Source organism: Perissodus microlepis, chromosome 23 (genome assembly GCF_051167445.1).
Source record: "Perissodus microlepis isolate ML-2025 ecotype Zambia chromosome 23, ASM5116744v1, whole genome shotgun sequence".
NCBI classification, from domain to species: Eukaryota; Metazoa; Chordata; class Actinopteri; order Cichliformes; family Cichlidae; genus Perissodus; species Perissodus microlepis.
In genome coordinates this window covers 36,035,362-36,056,126 of record NC_140482.1, presented here as the reverse complement: position 1 = coordinate 36,056,126, position 20,765 = coordinate 36,035,362, and the positions used below count along the sequence as shown (strand labels likewise).

The window sequence follows — 20,765 nt, the reverse complement described above, 5'->3', positions numbered from 1 at the left end:
CCTGCCTCCCTGCCTTGTTTCTTTGTTCAGTCTCTTGCTTTGTTTGCCTTTTATTAGCTCTGGTCTTGTGGTTTCATAACCTTTCCATCCTTGTTTGATCTCCTTTTTATTAACTTACTGTTGCAGTTGACATTCATTTGATAGGTTAACGTGCCCCCCCACCACCACTCGCACGCACACACCCACCCACCCCACCCCAGTAATTTTTGAGATTATGTGAGTTTGAACACGCTGCAGGTTGGTGGAAGTTGGTGAACATAACCACGAGTTATGGGAATCTCAATATCTCACAAAATGCTCATTTCACATGAAGTATGAAACTTGTGTAACTTAAAAAAAAAACACAATAGTGTGTGTCTTTGCAACTTTGTCAATTCAGTAAAAGTACTTTTATTCTCCTCACAGTCTGTGATTTAATGCGACACCATTAAGAGCTACGAATTAGCAAAATTTTCAGAACAGCTGGTGTAGAACACCTGCGTGTTTAAATGGATAGGCATTAGTAGTTTGACAACAAGATACACGAAGAAGCAGTGCAGAAAGTGCTCAGGCTACACTTTTTTTTTAACTTGACTTTCAGATGGCTAAAAGAATTACAGCAATATCCTGAGCCAAATTTGAATCAAAGAAAATAGTTTGCCTTGAGCAGCTTATAAGAATACACATGACAAAAGGAATTTGGTTTACCCTGTTTTGTTCATGCAATTCTGTTCCTGTCTGTCTCTCCTTGTAACTTAATTTGGAGTCCTTCCTTTGGTTTTAGCCCTTGTTTTGAATCTCTACTTTTGCTCTCCTGTACTCGAAGCTTTCTTTGTTCTCCTATAGTCAGTGCTTTAATTAACTGTGTGAGTGGCTCTTTCCCCCGAGGCTACTTAGGCTAGCCTAAGTATTTCTATAGTAATCCTTCTTTTGTTTTTTTTGGTTATTTTTTAATGTATATAAAGGCTTATAAATGTTCTAACAAATCTTCTCTTGTTTGTCTTTCAGGTACCCTAGTCAACATGTCTATTGTTCAGAGCAGAGCTTGTCCGGCTCAGGTCAGCCTCGACAGGAGAAAGATCCTGATGTCCTCGAGCAGGAGCAGGACTCCACGCAAAACAAGGTGTGTAGAAGTTCTGGCCTTTTCATGTATCTCAGCTTTTGGTGAACAACTGTAACAGACTACAATTTGGAGACTTGTATAATCGTTCTTAATGTGAAAAACAGAAACGGTCATCTTAACACCAAGTTCCATCTGTGGGAGTTGGGTCATGAACTTTAGTGACCCAGTAAACGTTGACAAAAAATGGGCTGGTGTGTTTGCTAAGTTGGCACCTATTAAGCCAGTTTTGGGCTCCAAGGCCCTTCTTTTTTTTTGGCTAAGGTTCTTGTTATTTCAGTGACCTGCTGTTCTGAGTAGGAAAGTCTTCAATTAGCAGTGTTTAAATGGAGTACACCTTTAAGCTAACTCATTTAAAAACTCACTGATATCCTGGAGACCAATATGTTGGTCCGTCAGAAGTGGATCACTGTCTGCCCAACTAAAATTCCTGTTTTACAAATAAGGTTAGGGAGCATTTTCGAAGTATCCCTCCAGCAATTAATAATTATATATATTTTTGGGTAGGATCATATCAGACACTCTGGGATTTATTGCCTATTTTCTTTATCTTCTTCCTGTGATCTGATGGCTCACAAGTGCTGTATTTCAATTAATACTTTGCCAGTGTTGCGATGTTTATAATAGCCTAAAGATACCCAGCTAGCTGTTGAGTGGCAGATAAATGTGTCAACTAGTGTAAAACCCTCCAAAATCTTTCTAGTATTTACTTTTTTCTTCTTTACATCAATCACAACCCATCTTTATACATCAACTAGGTAACTATAGCTTACCAATACCTTCTAACATCTTGAAGAACGGCTCAGCTGATCACTTTAATGGAGTTTAGTGAATCTGGGCTGTTTTTAAACATGAATGGTACCTCTGAACATCTTTGCTTTAGGCAAACAAAAGAGTATTTGGATCTGAAAATGGCTAATTACATCAGACTTAACAAGCACAAAGAGAACCGGAAGACTTTATCTGGGAACACATTGAAAAATAGCTTCCTGAGACTATCCAAAGTGTAGTCGGTGGCTATCCAGGCCAAGACTTCCTGTTCCATCTGCCACCATCAAATGTTGATAAGATTAATAAAATGACAGTCTGAGTAGTTGGCAGACAATAATCGATGGTTATGACACTGCATTTTGGAAAGAAAAAAATAGACAATTTAAATTTTCATTCATTTATGATGAAAAACAACATAATTTTACACTTTCAATTACTCTTGCACTCACAGATATGCAATATAATCATTGTCCCTAATCAAAATAGTTGTAATTATTTTGTATATTTTTGTGTAATTATTTTTGTGTATCTTCATCTATTAATCGCACTTGTGTGGAACTCAAAGTCAAAGATGCTTTTTTTTTTTTTCCTTCTTCTTCTTTAGGTTATATTTATGCAGAAATACAGAAAATGGGGCTTGTAAACTCTATACGGGTAGGAGATAATGAAAGGAAAAATGGCATTGGTTGTTTAACTTTAAAAACTATAAATTGATAGTGAAGGTCTTCCTCAAGACTTAAAATTATACGTGGGGGAAAAGTGGAACCAAATCCAGGTAAATGGTTACTCACAAAGCTGAGTAACCAGCCCAGTTACATGCTGTCAGAACCTGGTCTGCTCTGCAGAATCAGTCATAGAGGTTGATGTGATTTAGGTTAGGACCTGCCCTGTGGGTTCAAACTTGAAGCTCTACATGTTTTCTCAGGCTTTCGTGGCTAAATATTGTCTAAACTGAAAGTAGTTCATACAAAGTGTGTCATTGTCATTGCAGCCATTCGAAGTAGGACGAGGAAAATTGTAGATCGCCTCACTTTTAAAAAAAAAAAAAAAAAAAAAATTGAAATGCTTCTCTGTATTCATGTGTCAGTGAGTATCAGAATGAATGATAATTTGGGGAAGTGAATGAGTTTTGGTATGCATTTGTGGGCACAGAAGAAAAAGAATCATTGTTTGAGGTCCAACAACAAACAGCTCTGCCAGCAGCCCTGGCAGTCGGTCATTAGCCTTATAATGTTGCCTTTGTCCGTCGACAAAAGGCTTTTTCACATCAGGAGATGGAAAGACCTTTTGCTTTTGACATTTTTACATACAAAAAACTAATTTTTAGAATAAAACTCAATCTAGTAACAATGCCAGTAATGTCATTAACTTGTATTTCTTATCCTGTGTTCTTATTATTCATTTTCTCCTAGGTGGTGGAAGAGTGGAAGACACACACATCATACGATATGGGGCTAGAGACCGAGAGAGCAGCACGAGAGAAACTACAAAAACAGAGCATACACCATGAAGAGGTAAAAAGACACATCAGTTATTGGAAGTTTTCCAGAGTATCGCTCAAAAAGTTAAGTTACAGTGAACAGGATACTAAGGCAAGCTTTAAAAAAAATAGTGTCAATATAAAAAGGGAAATTGAGGTTGTAAATACCTTAAAGGTGGAGTGTGAGGCAGAGCTCAGCTTTTAAGTGTGCACCATAAACTCTTAAAAGTATATTATGTATGTGGGACACAAACACATGAACTGGAAAAGGAAAATGATAAATAATGTTGATCTTAATCTGATGGCACTGATCTAGGTGAGCAGTTAAATTGCATCAGAAATAGGGCTGTGCGATATGACCAAAATCTCATATCCCGATATAAGACATCTATCGTCCGATAACGATATAAATCACAAAAATTTAACATTTTCTGTAAATTCTGTGAATCTCGGGCAGCTCGACTTGCGTGAAGTGTTTCCAGCTGGGCGTCATGTAGCTGGAGTCGAGTGTTTTAACTGATGCATGAAACTATGTTTTTTTTTTTTTAGACATAAGTTGTAAAGGCCGCCATTTTCTTTGAGTATTTATTACACGACATGCTGCGGGGAAAAGCCTGTTCTAATGTTTGAGTCTAAGGTTTATTTATTTTTTAGCACCTGACGGCTATTTTTTGCTTCTCATCCGTAGATACTCTGCATACTCTTTCACGTGATTCAGTTTATTTTGAAAAGTCTCAACAGGATCTTGAGCTTTATTGTGAAAGGTTTATGTGGAGAATAAACAAGCGGACAGCGATGGTTTTACCGTCGTTGTTGCTAACGACAACACATAAAAACAGGCGCTTGTCCGTCTGAAGTGTGGTTATATTAAATATAAGAGAAAGAGAGAACTTTAAGAAATAAATATAACCACTACGATGACCATCAAAACGATGAAAAAATATTGCCGTAAACGTTTATTTTGCAACACCACGAAACAAACGATAGCGTAAAATGAAACGGTAGATGTTTTTATATCGTCATCCAATATATGTCGTTATGTCGAACAGCCCTAATCAGAAATGTACTTTTTCTTCTGTTACCAGACTGTGAAGCCACAAGAAGCTGGAGAGGAAGAGACAAAGCTAGACCCAGAGTCAGATACTGTACCTGTTGCCCCTGAGCCAGAACCTACCCCAGATCCCCAGGCTGACTTGGGCCTGCAGATTCACACACAGGACCACGACCATGATGCCCCAGTGCTCGCCACTCCAGAACCAGTTCCAGCACATGGCCAAGTGACCACAGATACCCCAGCAGAGACTTCAAGTGAACCAATTCCCAATCTAGACTCAAACCCAGACACATCCCCCGATGAAGCTGAAAACAAACCTACCTCACAGAGTGCTGGGCTGACCCACACAGGGTAAGCTCAGATTCACTTCATCAAGCCAATGATCTGGTGTCTTTCAAGAGAAGTTGGCTATAACCACAAAACTGAAATTGGAGAACTGAATTTCTAATCCTACATTGCTAAAAAAAAAAAAAAAAACAACCCATAGAACATGTTGTTCTTCTTAAGGTTAAAGCCAATTTCACGACAGTCCAGGTCTAACGTAATCCGTTTCAGTGCCACTATTGTCATGTCAGACATTGCAAATGTGTTTTGGTATTTTTGTTTGACTTATGTTTCCCTCAGTTGCTTTTTCTTCACAATTATTTACACAAAGCAACTCATCACACACTAGAAGATGAGTCTAAAGAAGATCTGACCCCATGGATGTTTCAGTTATTTTTCATGGACCATTGTGCTGGAGCAAGGGACTGTTTATTTATTTTTTTCTAATGGTTTTTGTAATGGAAGTTTAAAAAAATAAAGAGAATCATCCCTATGGACCTGGAACTTTGACCCAGATTAGTCTAAATATCTCCTACAACAACAACATGTCCTTCCCATGGTATCTTCTGTATTCAGAACTGGGACATTTCAATCAGCATTTCGTCCTATTCAGCTAGCCACCAGCAGCAGCCAACCACTCTGCCCCCCTCTTCCTTTTCTCTCCCTCCCCCTCTCATGCCTCTGTGTCGTTTATCTCCTCCCCATTGTCCCCATCCCGCCCTCTCCTCCACCCTACCCTCCTGTCTACCTTCCCCAGTGTAAGGAGGTGTGGTAAACGCCATGTCCTTTCTTTCCCTCAGTGCAGTGCGGGTTGCCAGTGCAGGAGATGAATTCCCAGTAGACAGCTTTGTCTTTGCTGAGCACTCTGATTCACAGTGCGGGGTCATTCCCCCCGAACTGGCAACCTGTGAAAGCTCCCCTTTTGGCAGCCCTCTCCTCAGGTGAGTTTCTAACCACTAGAAGCCAATCAAAGCACAGAGACTGATAATGAAGGTACAAGCTACACCTCTCTGCTGTGCCCAACCATCGACCGCTGGCCTTGCTCTCTACTTAATGTTGCTTTTATTTATTTATTTATTTATTTTTTAAAAATTTCCCTTCTTTGTTTTGCCTGCTCCAACCAAGGATTTTAAAAAATGTCAAACTCAATTTTGTTATTATTTTTTTTTAACTCACATATTCGACATAGCCTTAAACTTATATTTATTCCATGCCCTTCTGTTCCTTTATTCTTCCCCTGTCCATTTCTTTCTGTTCCCTCTACACCACATTGGTCCCCTCTCTGTGATGTAGCATGGATGAGGCTGTCACAGAGGACCAGCAGACAGATCAGAGGCACAGCTCTGGTCCTGAAACAGAAATTCAGTCGACTCCAGGCCTAGTGGACCAGGAACAAGAGCAGCGTGAGGTGCTCGAAGATGGGCTGTCTGTTTTGGAACAAGTGGGCAACACCTCACACCACCAACACAAAAAACAGCAGGTTAGAGGCTTTGTGGTGTTTGGGAATTGTTATTTCTGTTGTGAAAGAAGCAAATCGCATGTAGCATATGGCTTGAGGCTTTACAAAACTGCTGGTATCATGATGGAAAATTTGACAGTTGGACACGTGGTGGGGGGAAAAAACTTAGACCAAGGTACAGGCAACGTCCTTATTTCAGGTGAGATGTTCCTGAAATATGATCTGAGGGAGAAGATTATTTTGGAACAACTGCAACGACATGAGCACTGAGCTTCGATATAATAAGATCGGTGGCCTAAGGTTGAGTAAGTCCACCTGTCCGCACAGACTGCAAAACTTTCCGAAACCTGCCGTCTAGGTGGCCATGAACATTATAAATATTCGGCATGCACATCTGTTCTAGCAAAGGGCAACATTTGAATGTTTCAGTTTGAAAATGTTGAGTCAGCCTGCTGTCAGTTGCTTTTTCATGGTTGAAGGACGATTGTATCTGGGGAAAGTATTTAGTTTCAGAGGATGGGAGGGCTTGTGTTCATAGTGTATTTGTACCTCATTTTGCTGATTTGGAGCTGAGATCTGATGACTAATCTGTATGTGGCTGGCAATGACTCTTGTTGGGCTGTTAGGGTGTTTTACGTAAGAGGCTGTCTGAGTTGTGGATTTTCAGAATCAGGCTCTCTTGTGAGGCTCAAAGGGGCACTTATATAATCCATCAAAATATTAATCACAGCTCAGTGCATCTCAGTGCTTCAGTCGCCACGGGCTAGCTTTACTACCACGAATAGAGGATGGGCATCTTTTAGTTGTTCTACCACACACTATGCTTGTATAATAAGGTACTTGCTTAGTGAGTCGCTGATGCCAAGTAACCTTGTTAACAGAAATTCAAGGTTCACTTCTTCCACCATGTAAATATTTTTGCATATTATTTGGTGTCTGATATTTACAGTCTGGATCTGTGTGTATGTTTCAGACAGGGGAAACAAACACTCCCAGGGAGACTGATCCCTCTGTGCCCAGCAAAGAGGACATCCCTACCTTTGATGAATGGAAGAAGCAAGTCATGGAGGTGGAAAAGGAGAAAAGTATGTGGATTTATTGTACAGATACGAGACAGCTCGTACAGGGATGACTAGAGACACGTCACATGAACAACTAAGTTCTTGTTTAAGTTTGGGTTCGGGCATCTCAAAAATAGCTTGCTGATGTTAATCTGACTGTGACACAACATGTTTATGCCATTGCTTCTGTAAAGAAGACTACTTACTACCCGTTTGTATGCTGCGTCTTTTCTCGGTTGCATCCTTCCTTATGTTCTGTTCCTGTATAGCTTCCTTCTTTTTTTTCCCTTCCTTTTCACGCTATGCACACTGTGTGCAGCAGTCAGTGGAGCATGTGTTTATGCATGTTGTGCAATATGTCTATTCTTTGCGGTTTGGCACCACTCATTTTCAAGGCTCTCGAGACCTAATGTAGTGCTTTCTCTGTCCAGGTCAGTCTCTCCATACCTCAACCAGCAGCAGCCCCCATCCAACAAAGAAGGTCCAGAAAAACTTCAAGAATAACTATGCTTCTGTAGAGTGTGGAGCCAAGATACTCTCTGCCAACAGTGAGGCCAAGGTTAGACGCACGTCACGCTCTGCCGCCTACACACAAACGCATCTGTCAACAGATGTGTGAAATGACTTTATACTTGTTCGCTTAGCATTTAAGCTGAGACCGGACATCTAAGCACGCATGAAACCATTTTTGTCACATTTTTCCTGCAATTGTAAAAGGAAACAAGCAAGATTAACAATGTTGGGGTGACGGTAGGATTTTAATTCAACTTTTTTTCTTCTTCTTTCAGAGCACGTCTGCTATTCTTATGGAGAATATGGACTTATACATGCTAAATCCATGCAGCAACAAAATTTGGTGGGTCCCACAATAATGGTTGGGTTTAACTGAGCACAATTTTTAGCTTTAAAAGTTTTATATTAATTATTTTTTATGTATTTTTTTTTTTGCTTCTCTACAGGTTTGTAATAGAACTCTGTGAGCCTATTCAAGTGAAGCAGTTGGACATTGCAAACTTTGAGCTTTTCTCATCTACACCCAAAGACTTTCTAGTTTCCATCAGTGACAGGTATTCACTTGTTTTTTTTGTTTTTTTTGTTTTGTTTTCTCCTTTTAAGCTAGTGTGCAGTTGAAAAACTACACTCAGCATGCTGTCAGACAGTTATAGCAGACAAAGCTCTGTGTAAGCCCCATGCCACACCATTTACTTCCCCTGTTCATAACGGCATGTTCCTGATTTTTATCTCATAATGGCCATTTCGTTATCTTAACCATGATATTTGTAGTATTTGCATTGACAAGCAGTGAAAAATGGTAACCACAAAGCTTCATAAAGGGATGTTCTTTTAAATTACTGACATAATACTTTTGTCCACACTGGGTTTCTGTTATTATGACTATAACATTCATTTAAAGCCCACCCTCTAATACCACTAACTAGTTATGTAATGTTGCTTATTGCTACGTCAGTATGACTATCAACAGATCTTTTTACTGTCAGTTTTGCTGACAGCCATGCGCCTCAGGTGTAGGGGGAAAAAAACCGAAACAAACAGGCACCATGCCAAAAACTAAATTATGTACCGCTGCAGCAAGGCTCAAGCCGTCCCACAAACACGCATCTCACAAGCTGCGTAGCTGCACTAACCTGTTCAAATGATTTGCATAGGCCTTGCATCTACATTTCTAGTGTTGTATAGAAAGTAGTATGTTTTCAGTTCATTTCCACATGAAATTAAAAGTCAGTAGATGAGCGAATGAAGAGGCATGTCACTAAAAAATATTAAAAACCAAATTTTTATTATTTATTTATTTTTAGCTAAGGACATACATAGTGGTTATCAACTTAAGCATATAGAGACCTTTCAGGTATCCCATTTCCAAACTTGCACTGTGGCTAAATAAAGTTTCACAATAGTTTTTCAGAATTTTTTTTGTTATTTTTTGCTCATAATAAATTAATATTAAATGTTTTTTGTTTGTTAGTTTTTTAATCAAGTACTTTTCTTTCTATCATCACTGGTTGGGTCATATTCAGTTCCTCCTAGAAGAAGTCAGTTGTATTTATATATACCACCAGTTCACAACAGTTGCCTTACAGCTCTTTATATTGTAAGGTAAAGATCCTACAATATTAGCAAGAAACTGACAGCTATCCACCATAACCCATTTAGACATGAGGGGAAAACCAGTACTCTATAATTAAATCAGTTTCTTAACCAGTTTTGCATTCATTTTTGTCCCCTAGTATTATCACCTCTAAATTTAGTGCAGTCAGGACTTGTGTTGTCTTTGTTAAAGATCTATATCTAGCGCTGTCTTGCTCCACAATGCCGATAATTGCCACTCTTAGACATGGCATGAATATAATGACATTTGTATCCACCCTGTGAGGTCATGCCAGATGACATGTTACAAAATCGATCTTCCTCACATTCACATCGTACGTTTCCCCTCTCTCTGTTGCAGATATCCTACCAACAAGTGGGTAAAGCTGGGAACTTTCCATGCTCGCGATGAACGGATAGTCCAGAGCTTCCCACTAGATGAACAGCTTTATGCTAAATATGTGAAGGTACTCCTGTTTACCTGCAGATATAATAATAACATATCATAAAGTGTACATAAAATGTCCCCATTTTCAGTGGTATATTAGAAATCTTAGACATAGATATACACACATACTGACATGCTTATATACGGAAGTTAAAGGCGTAGGTCCAGGGAGTGTCTTGTGACTTAATAGAAAGTTACTGATGACATCAGGGCGGTCATCTTTTGAATAGCTAAATTATGGTGACTGTGAGGGCGTAACTGTTTACATGTGAGAATTACATGGTAGAGGAACTCGACGACTGTTTTGATTATATTTAACATGTGAGCGTCACGACTGGCCGTCCTGGACTCTGTGGATTGTACTTACATCACGCTAGAGTTTATATTAAGCTGTGATCCTTTTTCAGGGCGCTTACAGTAGTTTCCACTAAAATGAATTTAAATTTCAGATGGTTAAACATTAGGTTTGCCACTGAATGTTAAGGAAAACTAAACAAACAAGAAGCATTAAAAAAAAATTTTGTCCCTACACTCATGGTTCAGATTCCTAAATGCTCCCATATCTGGGATTCCGTAAGTAAAACCAGACGTGCCTCATTTCTGCTTAAATTGCAGCGTAACAAACAAGGCAAGGTGTTCATCGATGGATATCACTTTATTATCATTTTTTTCTTTCTTGTCATACACATGGCCTCCTAAGGAAATTTGTTGTCCATTGTATTTATGAAATCTGCTTCTTTCTGATTAAGTGTGTTAAAGGTTGGCTATGTAGTTATGTCTGTGAGCTTTCACACAACAGCCCATTATTATCTATAAAAATGGGTTTGAAAGTGTGATCTAAATCGGTGCTCTTCTAAACCGTCTCTTTCCTTACAATCACTTTTGCCAATAAATATTCAGTGTAGACTTGTTAAGCAGGTGATTAATACTTGGATAATTATCCTTTTTTTATGTAACTCGTGGGTGTTTTGTGTAGGAGCTTACTGTTGATTCACATCTATTCTGAACCAGTTTTGTTTCTATTACATAAACTTGTGTTGTTGTTTTTTTTTTTTTTTTTTTTAGATTTCAGCTTCATCTATTTTTAGTTTCTACTTCCTGAGCATCTTATTCTTCTTTTTTTTTCTTCTTTTTTTTGTTTTTTAATGAGTAGTGAGCCTGTAAGTCTGTCTGTCTTTCCCTCAGTCTTGCTTGTGTCTTTCTTGCAGCTTATTAGAAACATCTGTTTAGTGTCTTGCCTGTGTACTGTTGCAGAATGGTGATCTTGCATATATCAGCTGTGTGTTTGTCGTAGAAGAGAGCTGAACCGTACACGGATTCTTGACTTCCTTGTAGCTTGAATCAGCTCTTACTGATTTCTTTTTCTTGTTTTATTTCTCTCTCCTTCTGTCTTTGTCTTCTTCTCGCATCAGATGTTCATCAAGTACATAAAGGTTAGCACTCTTCTCTTTCTGTCAGAGGTTATAATGGGCTGAAATAAGAACACTTTTATTTTTTGTATACTAAAATGGGCGAGTAGAGTTTCATCTTTAATGCATGTGGATAATAAACAAGTAAAACATGCACAAACTGTCAAAGCTCGGCAGTTCTACTAATTTGGTGGATTGTGGGTTCATGGAGTTGTGCATATTTTTATACTGTTTAATAGCTTAACTATTGTACCTGCAGGTTGAACTTCTCTCTCATTTCGGATCTGAACACTTCTGTCCCCTCAGTCTTATCAGGTAAGTTAAAGAATTTCCTTTATCTTCCTAGACCTTTCTCTAATCTTATCAACCCATGGGTGGCTGTAGCTCATCTACTAATTGGGAGGTTTGTGGTTCGATCCCTAGCTGCTTCCTGGCTCCTCTAGTCTGCATGGCAACTATCCTTGGGCAGGATGCTAACCCCAACTGTTTTACAATGCGTTTATATAGAAAAAGCACAGGAAAAAGTGCTTGTGTGATTGGGTAAATTATGCAAATTGTAAGAAGCACTATTTAATAAAACCAAATAAAATGATATCTGGCATAAAAGTTAATATTTTCTAACAGTTATGCCATTCCTTTGTTCTTCAAAAAAAAAAAAAAAAGTCTTATCGTCTTGTCTTGTTCCAGTTTACTTAATTAGATCTTGAAAGTTTCTGGAATCGGTCTTTTAAAACACAACCGCCTTTATCATAAGCAGGGTTGACAAACCAGCTTTTGGCAGGTCACTTTGATTTTATTACATCAATGCAAATTGTTATCCAGACAGCTGTAATTACAGGAGCGCCGCTATATCATGAAAGGTCTGTTATGATTAGATTTTGTTGTTTACTTATTAGGCACCACCTTAATTGTTGTTGTTGTTGTTGTTGTTGTTTTAGATTAAATTCTGAATGTTGTAACACAGCTAAAATGCCTTTTCTTGCACAGTGAGTCTGATGATGAGGGTTCCTTAAGAATGTCCACTTTAAAGACCTTAACTGCACAATCACAATAAGGGGGAAAAAAGGAATTTAAAAAAAAAAAGATTGTAGTTAATTTCCCTCAGATGGTACTTCTTATATATACAGTCATCACTTGTGCGTCCATATCCAACACATTGTTCAGTTTCCTTGAGTTTTTATCTTTTATCTCAAAATGTGCTCAACTGGCATTGTTTTCTTAGAGCTGCATCAAAAAATTCCACTGCCTCCGCTGTGTGGTAATTTCAACTCTTGACCTTTTCTGTAGGTCTGTTTGTGTAACGTATTGTTTTTTTGTGTTGTGTAGGGTGTTTGGTACCAGCATGGTGGAGGAGTATGAGGAGATAGCAGATTCTCAGTACCCCTCAGAGAGACTTGAGTATTTGGACGAGGACTATGGTAAGATGTTGACGTCGATTTCAAATGCACAAATTACAAATTTCAAATTTGTATATAAAAGACCGGAAATGGATGTGTTAATATTAAATTAATTCATACTGTACTTTCATCATTGTGCAAACCAGTGCCACAAATCTATAGGTTATACCAGGCTCAAAAAGCCAAAATACATTATTCTTCAAAGTAGTTACCAAATACATTACTTTGATTTCTTGCCTTTGTTTTCCAATTAATATGATTTTAATTTAACTGCTACCACGTGTTTCTCTTCAGACTATCCTCCTGGCTACCAACCAACAGAAGACAAAGCCTCCAAAAACCTGCTTGGTTCAGCAACCAGTATGTACACATACACACGTTCTTATAAATGCAGTCGTGAAAAATAGATTTTCACAGAACTTTATGCAGTTGAGCTGGTTCACTAGCTTGTTTGAACCACTTTTAGTGGCAATAACTTGAAGATCAGTGTCTCACATCTTTAAGGGGGAATTCTTCATGTTGGCACAGCCCTCATGAGGTCCCTTCACACCATTTCAGTCAGATTGAGGTCTGGACTTGACACCATTGTTGCACCCTGATTCTTTTTTAATATTTGCTGCTGTGCTCTGTATCTTATATTCCTGTAACGTAACCCAGTTTGGGCCGAGCTTTTGCTGTTGGTCAGATGGCTTCAGCACAAAAGCGGACAGCCCTACCTGATCGAATTTAAAAAAGGAATAAGAAAATGTGTCAACTGTCATGAAAAATGTTAATGAAAATGTTTCGTTACATGTCATCAAACTGCAGCTACAGTAATCTGGTGTTTCCATCCTATGTTAAAGAAGAACTATTTTATGATTTGTGCAAGTTTGGCTTTAATACTGTTGTATCCAGTCATAGTGCACACAGTTTTTTCAATTATCTCAGACCTCATACAGTTATTGGTACAGCAGCCAACTTCATGGCCTGTTGGGTATGAACTCATTCACATACTGTTCAACTTGAAGTATTTTAACCCACTTGGTATCCTGCGTATACACCGTGGGCTTTTTGGGTTGCATAAATTTTGCTGCTTGGCTTTATTTTTTTTAATTTTTTCCCGGAAACCACACACACATGCACAAATACACTGGTGCCCTTCTGTCTCCTGAGTTAGCGAAGGAGGGGAACGGTGCACCCCTGAAAATGTACCATGCACACAAGTCTCAGAGCTCTAACCATAAACCATAAAAGGGCTTCAGAGTGGATGGACCCTGGAGGAAAGGCTTAAAATAAAACGCATGACAGTAAATCCAGGGGACATAATATAGAAGGAGAATACAGTCATCAGAGAGAATGGTTAAGAAAATAAAGCAAAAACATATGGCACAATATGTGGTTTGGCTTTGATATGTGTTTGGCCTGAAGCTGCTGTCAGTCAGAAATCTCATGTCATGGAAAATAAATGCATTGCGTGGATGTTCTTCTTCTTTGTTTTTGTTTTTAGATGCCATCCTAAACATGGTAAACAACATTGCTGCTAATGTGCTGGGAGGAAAGCCAGAGCTGGAGAGTGGAGCAGAAACGGGAGGTACTGATTTCTCAGAGGCCACTTTTTAGACCTTTTTAAAAGTTTACTTTTCCATTTTTGTTTTTGTTTTTCTACCATCACATTTTCACATGCAACACTTGAACAGTACACCATGCACAAGTCAACATTTTCAGCCATCTTACATTCATCAGAGTATCTTAGACTTATTTATATTGCTTCATTTTTAATTTTCTTAAAAAAATAACCTCAAAATAAATCCATTCATACTGATTTTGGGGTTAGCCCAAATGGGCGCTGAACTAACTTATATTTGCACTGCTCTAAGCATAAGTGTAAGGCAAAGTATAAACACATCCATGCACAAGTGTAACATAAGCTAAAATTTGTTTGGCTTCCCATTCAACTGCCAATAAAGAGCTGATAAACTCAGGTTTCCTGTTTTATAGACATCACATTTAGGTGATCTGTTACTGTCTCTTTAAAAGTTAAAGTAAATTACAGATTTAAACTACAGATTGCCAGGAGAACGTTACACATGCTGATTAGGGGCACATTTTTTATCTGTGTAATGTACATGTAAAAATGGTCTAGTACTCGTGTTTCGCAAACTACTTGTGTAACTATACTAAGAGATACTTGGTCCACCTCTGCAGGTCAGATTTAATCAGCAATCTGACATTGATGGCTCAGCCTCTTCACATATTCCCCCTTGTTAGAAAAGACCTTGACTTGAATTCTGTTGCATGTTGCTCCCACACCTTAGCTCGAGGTAATATGACTGGTCTATCTGTATGAAGTGTTATGGAGCAGGGATTTCCCGGTCAGTACTATAAAAGACTTTTACTGAGATTGTTGAGCATGAATCATCCATCCAACAGGTTTTGTTTTGTGAAGGTGCGTGCTTTCATGTGTGAATAGCTAATTGGATATTCCGGTTAAGAAACATCCATATTACATAATAGGTTTCACACCTTCCTGAGGTTTAAATGAAAACTTCCTTAATGTGAAAGCAAATTATAGTTGTGCTTCTTCTATAGACAGTATAACATTATCTTATGAAATCCCTTTAAAAAAATAATTTCAAATGTATTTAACACTTATAAAGCAAACTTTAATGCTGTGTTTTCACTCCTGTACTCTGCTCTTACTGTGTGACTGCCTTTTTCCTCGCGTTCTCCAGGCAGCCTGTCTTTCCACATCTTGTTTAGATTAACTGCTTCAAAAACTGGGTCACTTTATTTCCTTGGCTAAAGTGCAAACATATGCATAGACTGAATGTTCATGTGTATATGTGCTAAGAGAGCCAGATGTTTACTTGGCTCTTGGCAGGAGGTCCCTAGCAGTATTTCAGCAGAACTTAGGCTATCTTTGTTTCAGTTCTTCTTGGCAAGGAGCTCAGCTAAATTAAGACAGAGTTAGGCCTATGACGCTGAGCTTTCTTCTAGTTCTGTCTACCACACAGAGCGCTATCAAAATGACTCCTTAGACAACTTTTCTCTAGTGGGGTTGAATTAAAGAGGGGAGGAATCTATTAACAGATTTGGCTCTTATGTTTCTTTATGCTTTTAAAAATGTCTTTTTTTAGACCTGTTGGTTATAACAACTGATAAAAAATACATTAAAAAAAACCCCACAAATTCACACTTTCAATTATTAGCACAACTCTATAGTGTCTTTTTACTGCTTGCTCTCTACCGTGGCTGTTTTTATTCCCATTTACACCCACTGAGTGAGGCAGAATTTGGGAGAGACACAATCAGTTCAAACTGGAACAGACTGGTTCACAGCATTTCTCCCTTTGCCTAAACATGGGCATGCCAGCCTGGAGGGACTGTGCACCTACACTGTTCCTCCTACAGGAGGGTGGAAAGAAACGAGCCACTGCCAAGTTAGAGGGTTCTACGCAATCTTAAAAACAGTAGCCAAGTGTTATTGCTGTGCTGTGTTTGTTTAATTGTTGTGTGTTTCTCCAACCCCCAGGTAACGCAACAACCGAGGGGGGTGAAAAGGAGAGCACAGAGTCAGCTAAACCAACTGAGGCCCTACACACAGTGTAAGAGCCATCAGAGATAAACCTTTATTAATTTACATTGAATTCAGTTCCACGTGATGAGCTTTTCAACTCCAAATCCCACAGAAAGCATGTTTTTGTTTTTTCTTTTCTTCAGACTGCAACCTTCAAAGGCAGAACAACTTACAACAGAAGAGGTCTCTGTCTCTAGTGACTCCTCCACATCTTCCCACTCATCATCTGATCCACATAAGGATGTGGATCAGATTGTCACTCTAGTAGAGGAGGAGGAAGAGGAGGAGGAGATCAGACTGTCAACTGTTACTCTATTGGAGGAGGAGGGAGAGGATGATGAAGAAGGGGAAAAGAGCGAGGAGGAGATGAGGAAGGAGGCAGACAGGAACCAGTGGGAGAGCCAGGCTTACTGTCCTTTCACCTCCTTCTCCTCCCTCTCTCTGTCTTGCATGGTCACCCTGCCTGAGCTGCTCCATCGCTGGTGCTCTGCCAGGCTGGCCAAGGAGAGACTGCGCAGCCTTAAGAAGAGGCAGCTTAGCACTCAAACACAGACTCACCCTACTGTGAGCACACCTGTCCTCACACACACACCTCCACTGATTCCTATTCCTGCCCCCACACCTATCCAAGAACCCCTCCCTCTCTCAGAAAAAGCTCCAGAACTTGAGGTGCCTGAGAAGGGGCAAAATGAGTGCAAAGCTCTCAGTGAGGAGTACACCACTGACACACCTCTCAGCACTGACACACCTGATTCATACACTCCCGAGCTCAACATCCTCCTAGAGCCCAGCAGAACCTCCACCATCCCCCCTCAGAGTTTCTCAGACAGCCACAGCTCCCTAACACAGCCTACCCCAACCCCTAAGGAGAACTTGTTACCTTTAGTTAAAGACGCAACCCTAGATCCTGTCCCCACTCCTCCCCTCCAAGCTGTCTCTATCCCAAAGACGCAGCACGCCAGCAGTGTCACCCCCACGCTTTCTGCCAGCACTCCCCCGTCATCTCCATCTTCTGAGACGGCTTCTCCTGTCGTCGCGGTTCCTCCTGTCAAAGATCAGCCTGTTCAGCCTCTTCCCACTGCTTCAAGACCTGAGGATTTTATCTCCCCTCCCACTGAGCTGCCAGCAGCTTTGCCTTCAAATGACATTCACACAGACTCAGTTAAGTCAGGCGTAGACAGCGGGGACTCGCAGAGACAAAATGTTCAGGCTTCCCAGACCCACGGGGAGCAGGCTGATTCACTTCCTCAGACAGGAGAGCCTCATCGGGTGGAAGAGACTGTAGAAGAGGAACTGCTGAGTGCTAGTGGGAATGGCAACGCTCAGCGGACAGCTACAGACTTCTATGCAGAGCTGCAGAACGGTGGCGATTACAATGGTGGAGCAGTGAATGGGAACAGCGTGTTAGTTAACGGAGGCGCAGTCCACGGATCCAGCCAGAAAGAGAGTGTGTTCATGAGGCTGAACAACAGGATCAAAGCTCTGGAGATGAACATGAGTCTGTCCAGCAGATACTTGGAGGAACTCAGCCAGAGGTGAAACCACTGGCCATGTTGAACTTTTCAAATCTAAACTGCAACAAAAAGCAAAGTTTCATTACAGATTTTACTGCCCTAACTTGTTTCAGATATTTGCAATCTGGGAGAGATTACTAGAAGTTATTTATATGTATCTGTGATTTCCAGATATCGTAAACAGATGGAAGAGATGCAGAAAGCGTTCAATAAGACCATCATCAAGCTGCAAAACACCTCCCGTATTGCTGAGGAACAGGTCTCATTGCATTAATCATCTTAAATCACAGTAAAATATGTTTGCAGTTAAGAGTCGTATTTACTCCATCTACTGACACCTGAGCAGCTGTGCTGACTAACATCTTTTTTTTTTTTTTGTATATTTTCAGGACCAGAAGCAGACAGAGTCCATCCAAGTCCTGCAGAGTCAGTTGGAAAACGTCACTAAACTGATGCTCAATCTCACAGCTACAGTCAGCGAGCTGCAGAGAGAGGTATATTGCTATCGTTGATTGCTGAGTAGACTATCTATTGCTTAGTTTTTAACAGAATTGTCTTTTTGTTTTGGGCTTAAAACCTTGTTGCTTGTGGTAAGAGAAAGATTTATTCTTCCTGTTGAAAATAGAACATGATGCTTCTGGCTCATTAACATAATGTAGTTTAAACACCATCTGTTGTCAGATCTCTTGCTGTTCCAGATATAGTCCAGGTTTGATTTTTATGTTCGGAGTAATGATTTTAGTAGTCGGGACCTTGAAATCCATCTGAAATGGAGTATGCCAGATAGTAGGTACCAGCCAGAGTAACTAGAGGTGAAATTAAGTATAATGGAATATAACATTCATTTTACTTACAAGTTTGTTTATAAGTAGATAAACAGACAATTTAAAAAAAATTTTGATTTTTTTGTAGTTTCTTTCACATAAGTATAGTGTCTGTGTGAAACCTTAATATTCATGGCCATCATGTATTGTTTGAACTTTTTTTCTTTTGTTGTTTTTTTGTTTATTTAAAGTCTTTTGCTTCTGGAAAACATTTTTCTGACCTGAATATTTCAACATGTTTGGCTTTGACTTTTCACCAAGGCACATTTTCTGAGCCCACATGGATTAAATGCAGTTCCATTAAAAAGGATAGAGGAAAAGTTTGTGTATCCTTTTTAGAATAACAATTTGTGGGTAGTTTGTCCTGGTTTTTCCTTCTTTCTCGCTCTTTTTTTTTTTTTTTTTTAAATTCACTGGGCCTTTTGCATACAGTGTTTAGGCCAAACTACAAGTGCTTTTGGAGTAAGGTCACGGAGGACATGGTACAAAACATCACAACTGGGGAAAAGGACCACTCACGGTATCATAAGTCGACGTAGCTGTTGAATGTTTGTGATGTGCTGTGCATTGTTTCACTGTTGACTGCTGAAATCGTCCTCTGCAGGTATCGGACCGTCAGAGCTACCTGGTGGTCTCTCTGGTTCTGTGTCTATTTCTGGGGATCCTGCTGTGTCTGCAGTGCTGCCGCAGCTCGGCCCCCGGCCCCAGCACCAACTCTACTGCTCTTCCCAAGAGCAACCACTACCCCAGCCCCAAGAGGTTTGTCACCCGCATGCATGAATAGGATATTTTATTTCTGAAGCTTTGCTATGACATTTGTTCAGTGTTTTCGTATTAGACTGAATACTGAAGCTGTTGTCTGTCAGTTGCTGTCATTCCCGTCTTGCTACTAACTGTAGAAAGATTGACAATCAAGGAATGAATGTGGCATCTTGTAAATGTCAGTCATTTTTCCCTCCCTTATCAGATGCTTCTCCTCTTACGATGACATGAGCTTGAAGCGCAGGGTGACCTGCCCGCTTGTTCGCTCCAAGTCGTTTCACCTGTCCTCTACAGAAGGTAAGAGGTCTTCTTCCCACGTGCCCATTCACTTTTCAAAAATCTCTCCTCCAACACACTTTTGTTTTACCCATATGTTTCCTCCCTTTGTTTTTCCAACTGAAACATAAGCAGCATTGAGATCTGACATTACAGTCACGCTGCAAACATCATGTAATCTTGCCTTTGGGCACTTTCAGGCTAACTGCTTTTGATCACTGCGTCTATTGCCACGTATCTCTCCCCATCCAAACACTACTTAGCCTTGCTTCATTCTCTGCATCGCTCACTCTTTGTACCTTTGCTGTTGCTTTAAGACATTTTGCCAGGTTTAGTGACTGATATCCCTCTTGTTGCCACTGCCTAAAGCAACACACGCCCACAAGGAAAGGCTGGTGCAAGCAATAAAAGTATCAGCTCTTGAAACCTTAAACTCCCGCTGCTGTTCATTACCCCCTAATGACGTGCATGCGTGTGTGTGTGAGAGAGAGAGAGTTTGCCCTTGAGGGTGGGAGGCTGTCATTGCCAGCTTGCCACATGCAGGCATAAGGAGTGTAATAATAGAGCACAATGCTTTGCTGGCTCATGGTAGACATTTGCAAGTAGTATTCCTTAATAAAAACAACACCTGCTTTTCTATGATTTCAAATCATGGTTCTATGATTTCAAATCTTGTTTTAACAACAAGCTATTAACACAATATGGATTTATGCCTTTTCATCTTTAAAACTACTTGCAAGGTCACTTCATGCTTATTACATGTACGTATTCCTGTTTCCCATTCCATCATTAACCTAGCCCCTTTCTCCCCTCCCCAGTAGGTCCAGATGACTTGTACATTGTAGAACCTCTAAGGTTTTCTCCAGAGAAAAAGGTACAGTGTCTGTTGGCTGTGATGGCCGTCGTATACAAGTACTGTGTTTTCTCGTCTCAATGAGTCTTTCTAATACGTCTGTTTTAGAAAAGGGAATTCTTTATTTTGTGGAGTAAATGAGATGAGGTATCAGCTGAGCAGTGGAAAGAATTAGCGAAATACCCGTGTGTGTGTGTGTGTGTGTGTGTGTGTGTGTGTGTGTGTGTGTGTGTGTGTGTGTGTGTGTGTGTGTGTGTGTGTGTGTGTGTGTGTGTGTGTGTGTGTGTGTGTGTGTGTGTGTGTGTGTGTGTGTGTGTGTGTGTTGCCAGCTTTATTCGCTTCAAGTTTTTAATATTTTTAGATAAGCAGATT

The 20,765-nt window shown here is 39.9% G+C and overlaps 1 protein-coding gene across 4 annotated transcripts in view; it reads left to right on the top strand.

The window, feature by feature from the left end:
• Nucleotides 1-20,765, top strand: part of suco (SUN domain containing ossification factor) — a 41,828-nt gene that overhangs the window by 17,609 nt on the left and 3,454 nt on the right. The window contains exons 2-23 of one of the 4 annotated variants that reach the window (XM_084922699.1): nucleotides 988-1,102; nucleotides 3,283-3,384; nucleotides 4,436-4,755; nucleotides 5,529-5,669; nucleotides 6,022-6,208; nucleotides 7,161-7,272; nucleotides 7,680-7,807; nucleotides 8,037-8,104; nucleotides 8,208-8,315; nucleotides 9,716-9,821; nucleotides 11,215-11,235; nucleotides 11,471-11,526; nucleotides 12,538-12,629; nucleotides 12,903-12,968; nucleotides 14,095-14,178; nucleotides 16,120-16,192; nucleotides 16,308-17,699; nucleotides 17,850-17,937; nucleotides 18,068-18,172; nucleotides 19,107-19,261; nucleotides 19,470-19,561; nucleotides 20,359-20,414. In XM_084922699.1, the coding sequence (XP_084778825.1) occupies nucleotides 988-1,102; nucleotides 3,283-3,384; nucleotides 4,436-4,755; nucleotides 5,529-5,669; nucleotides 6,022-6,208; nucleotides 7,161-7,272; nucleotides 7,680-7,807; nucleotides 8,037-8,104; nucleotides 8,208-8,315; nucleotides 9,716-9,821; nucleotides 11,215-11,235; nucleotides 11,471-11,526; nucleotides 12,538-12,629; nucleotides 12,903-12,968; nucleotides 14,095-14,178; nucleotides 16,120-16,192; nucleotides 16,308-17,699; nucleotides 17,850-17,937; nucleotides 18,068-18,172; nucleotides 19,107-19,261; nucleotides 19,470-19,561; nucleotides 20,359-20,414 (3,667 nt within the window). The remainder of the gene's footprint in view (nucleotides 1-987; nucleotides 1,103-3,282; nucleotides 3,385-4,435; nucleotides 4,756-5,528; nucleotides 5,670-6,021; nucleotides 6,209-7,160; nucleotides 7,273-7,679; nucleotides 7,808-8,036; nucleotides 8,105-8,207; nucleotides 8,316-9,715; nucleotides 9,822-11,214; nucleotides 11,236-11,470; nucleotides 11,527-12,537; nucleotides 12,630-12,902; nucleotides 12,969-14,094; nucleotides 14,179-16,119; nucleotides 16,193-16,307; nucleotides 17,700-17,849; nucleotides 17,938-18,067; nucleotides 18,173-19,106; nucleotides 19,262-19,469; nucleotides 19,562-20,358; nucleotides 20,415-20,765) is intronic. The other 3 variants (XM_084922700.1, XM_084922701.1, XM_084922702.1) reach the window with 3 other exon arrangements.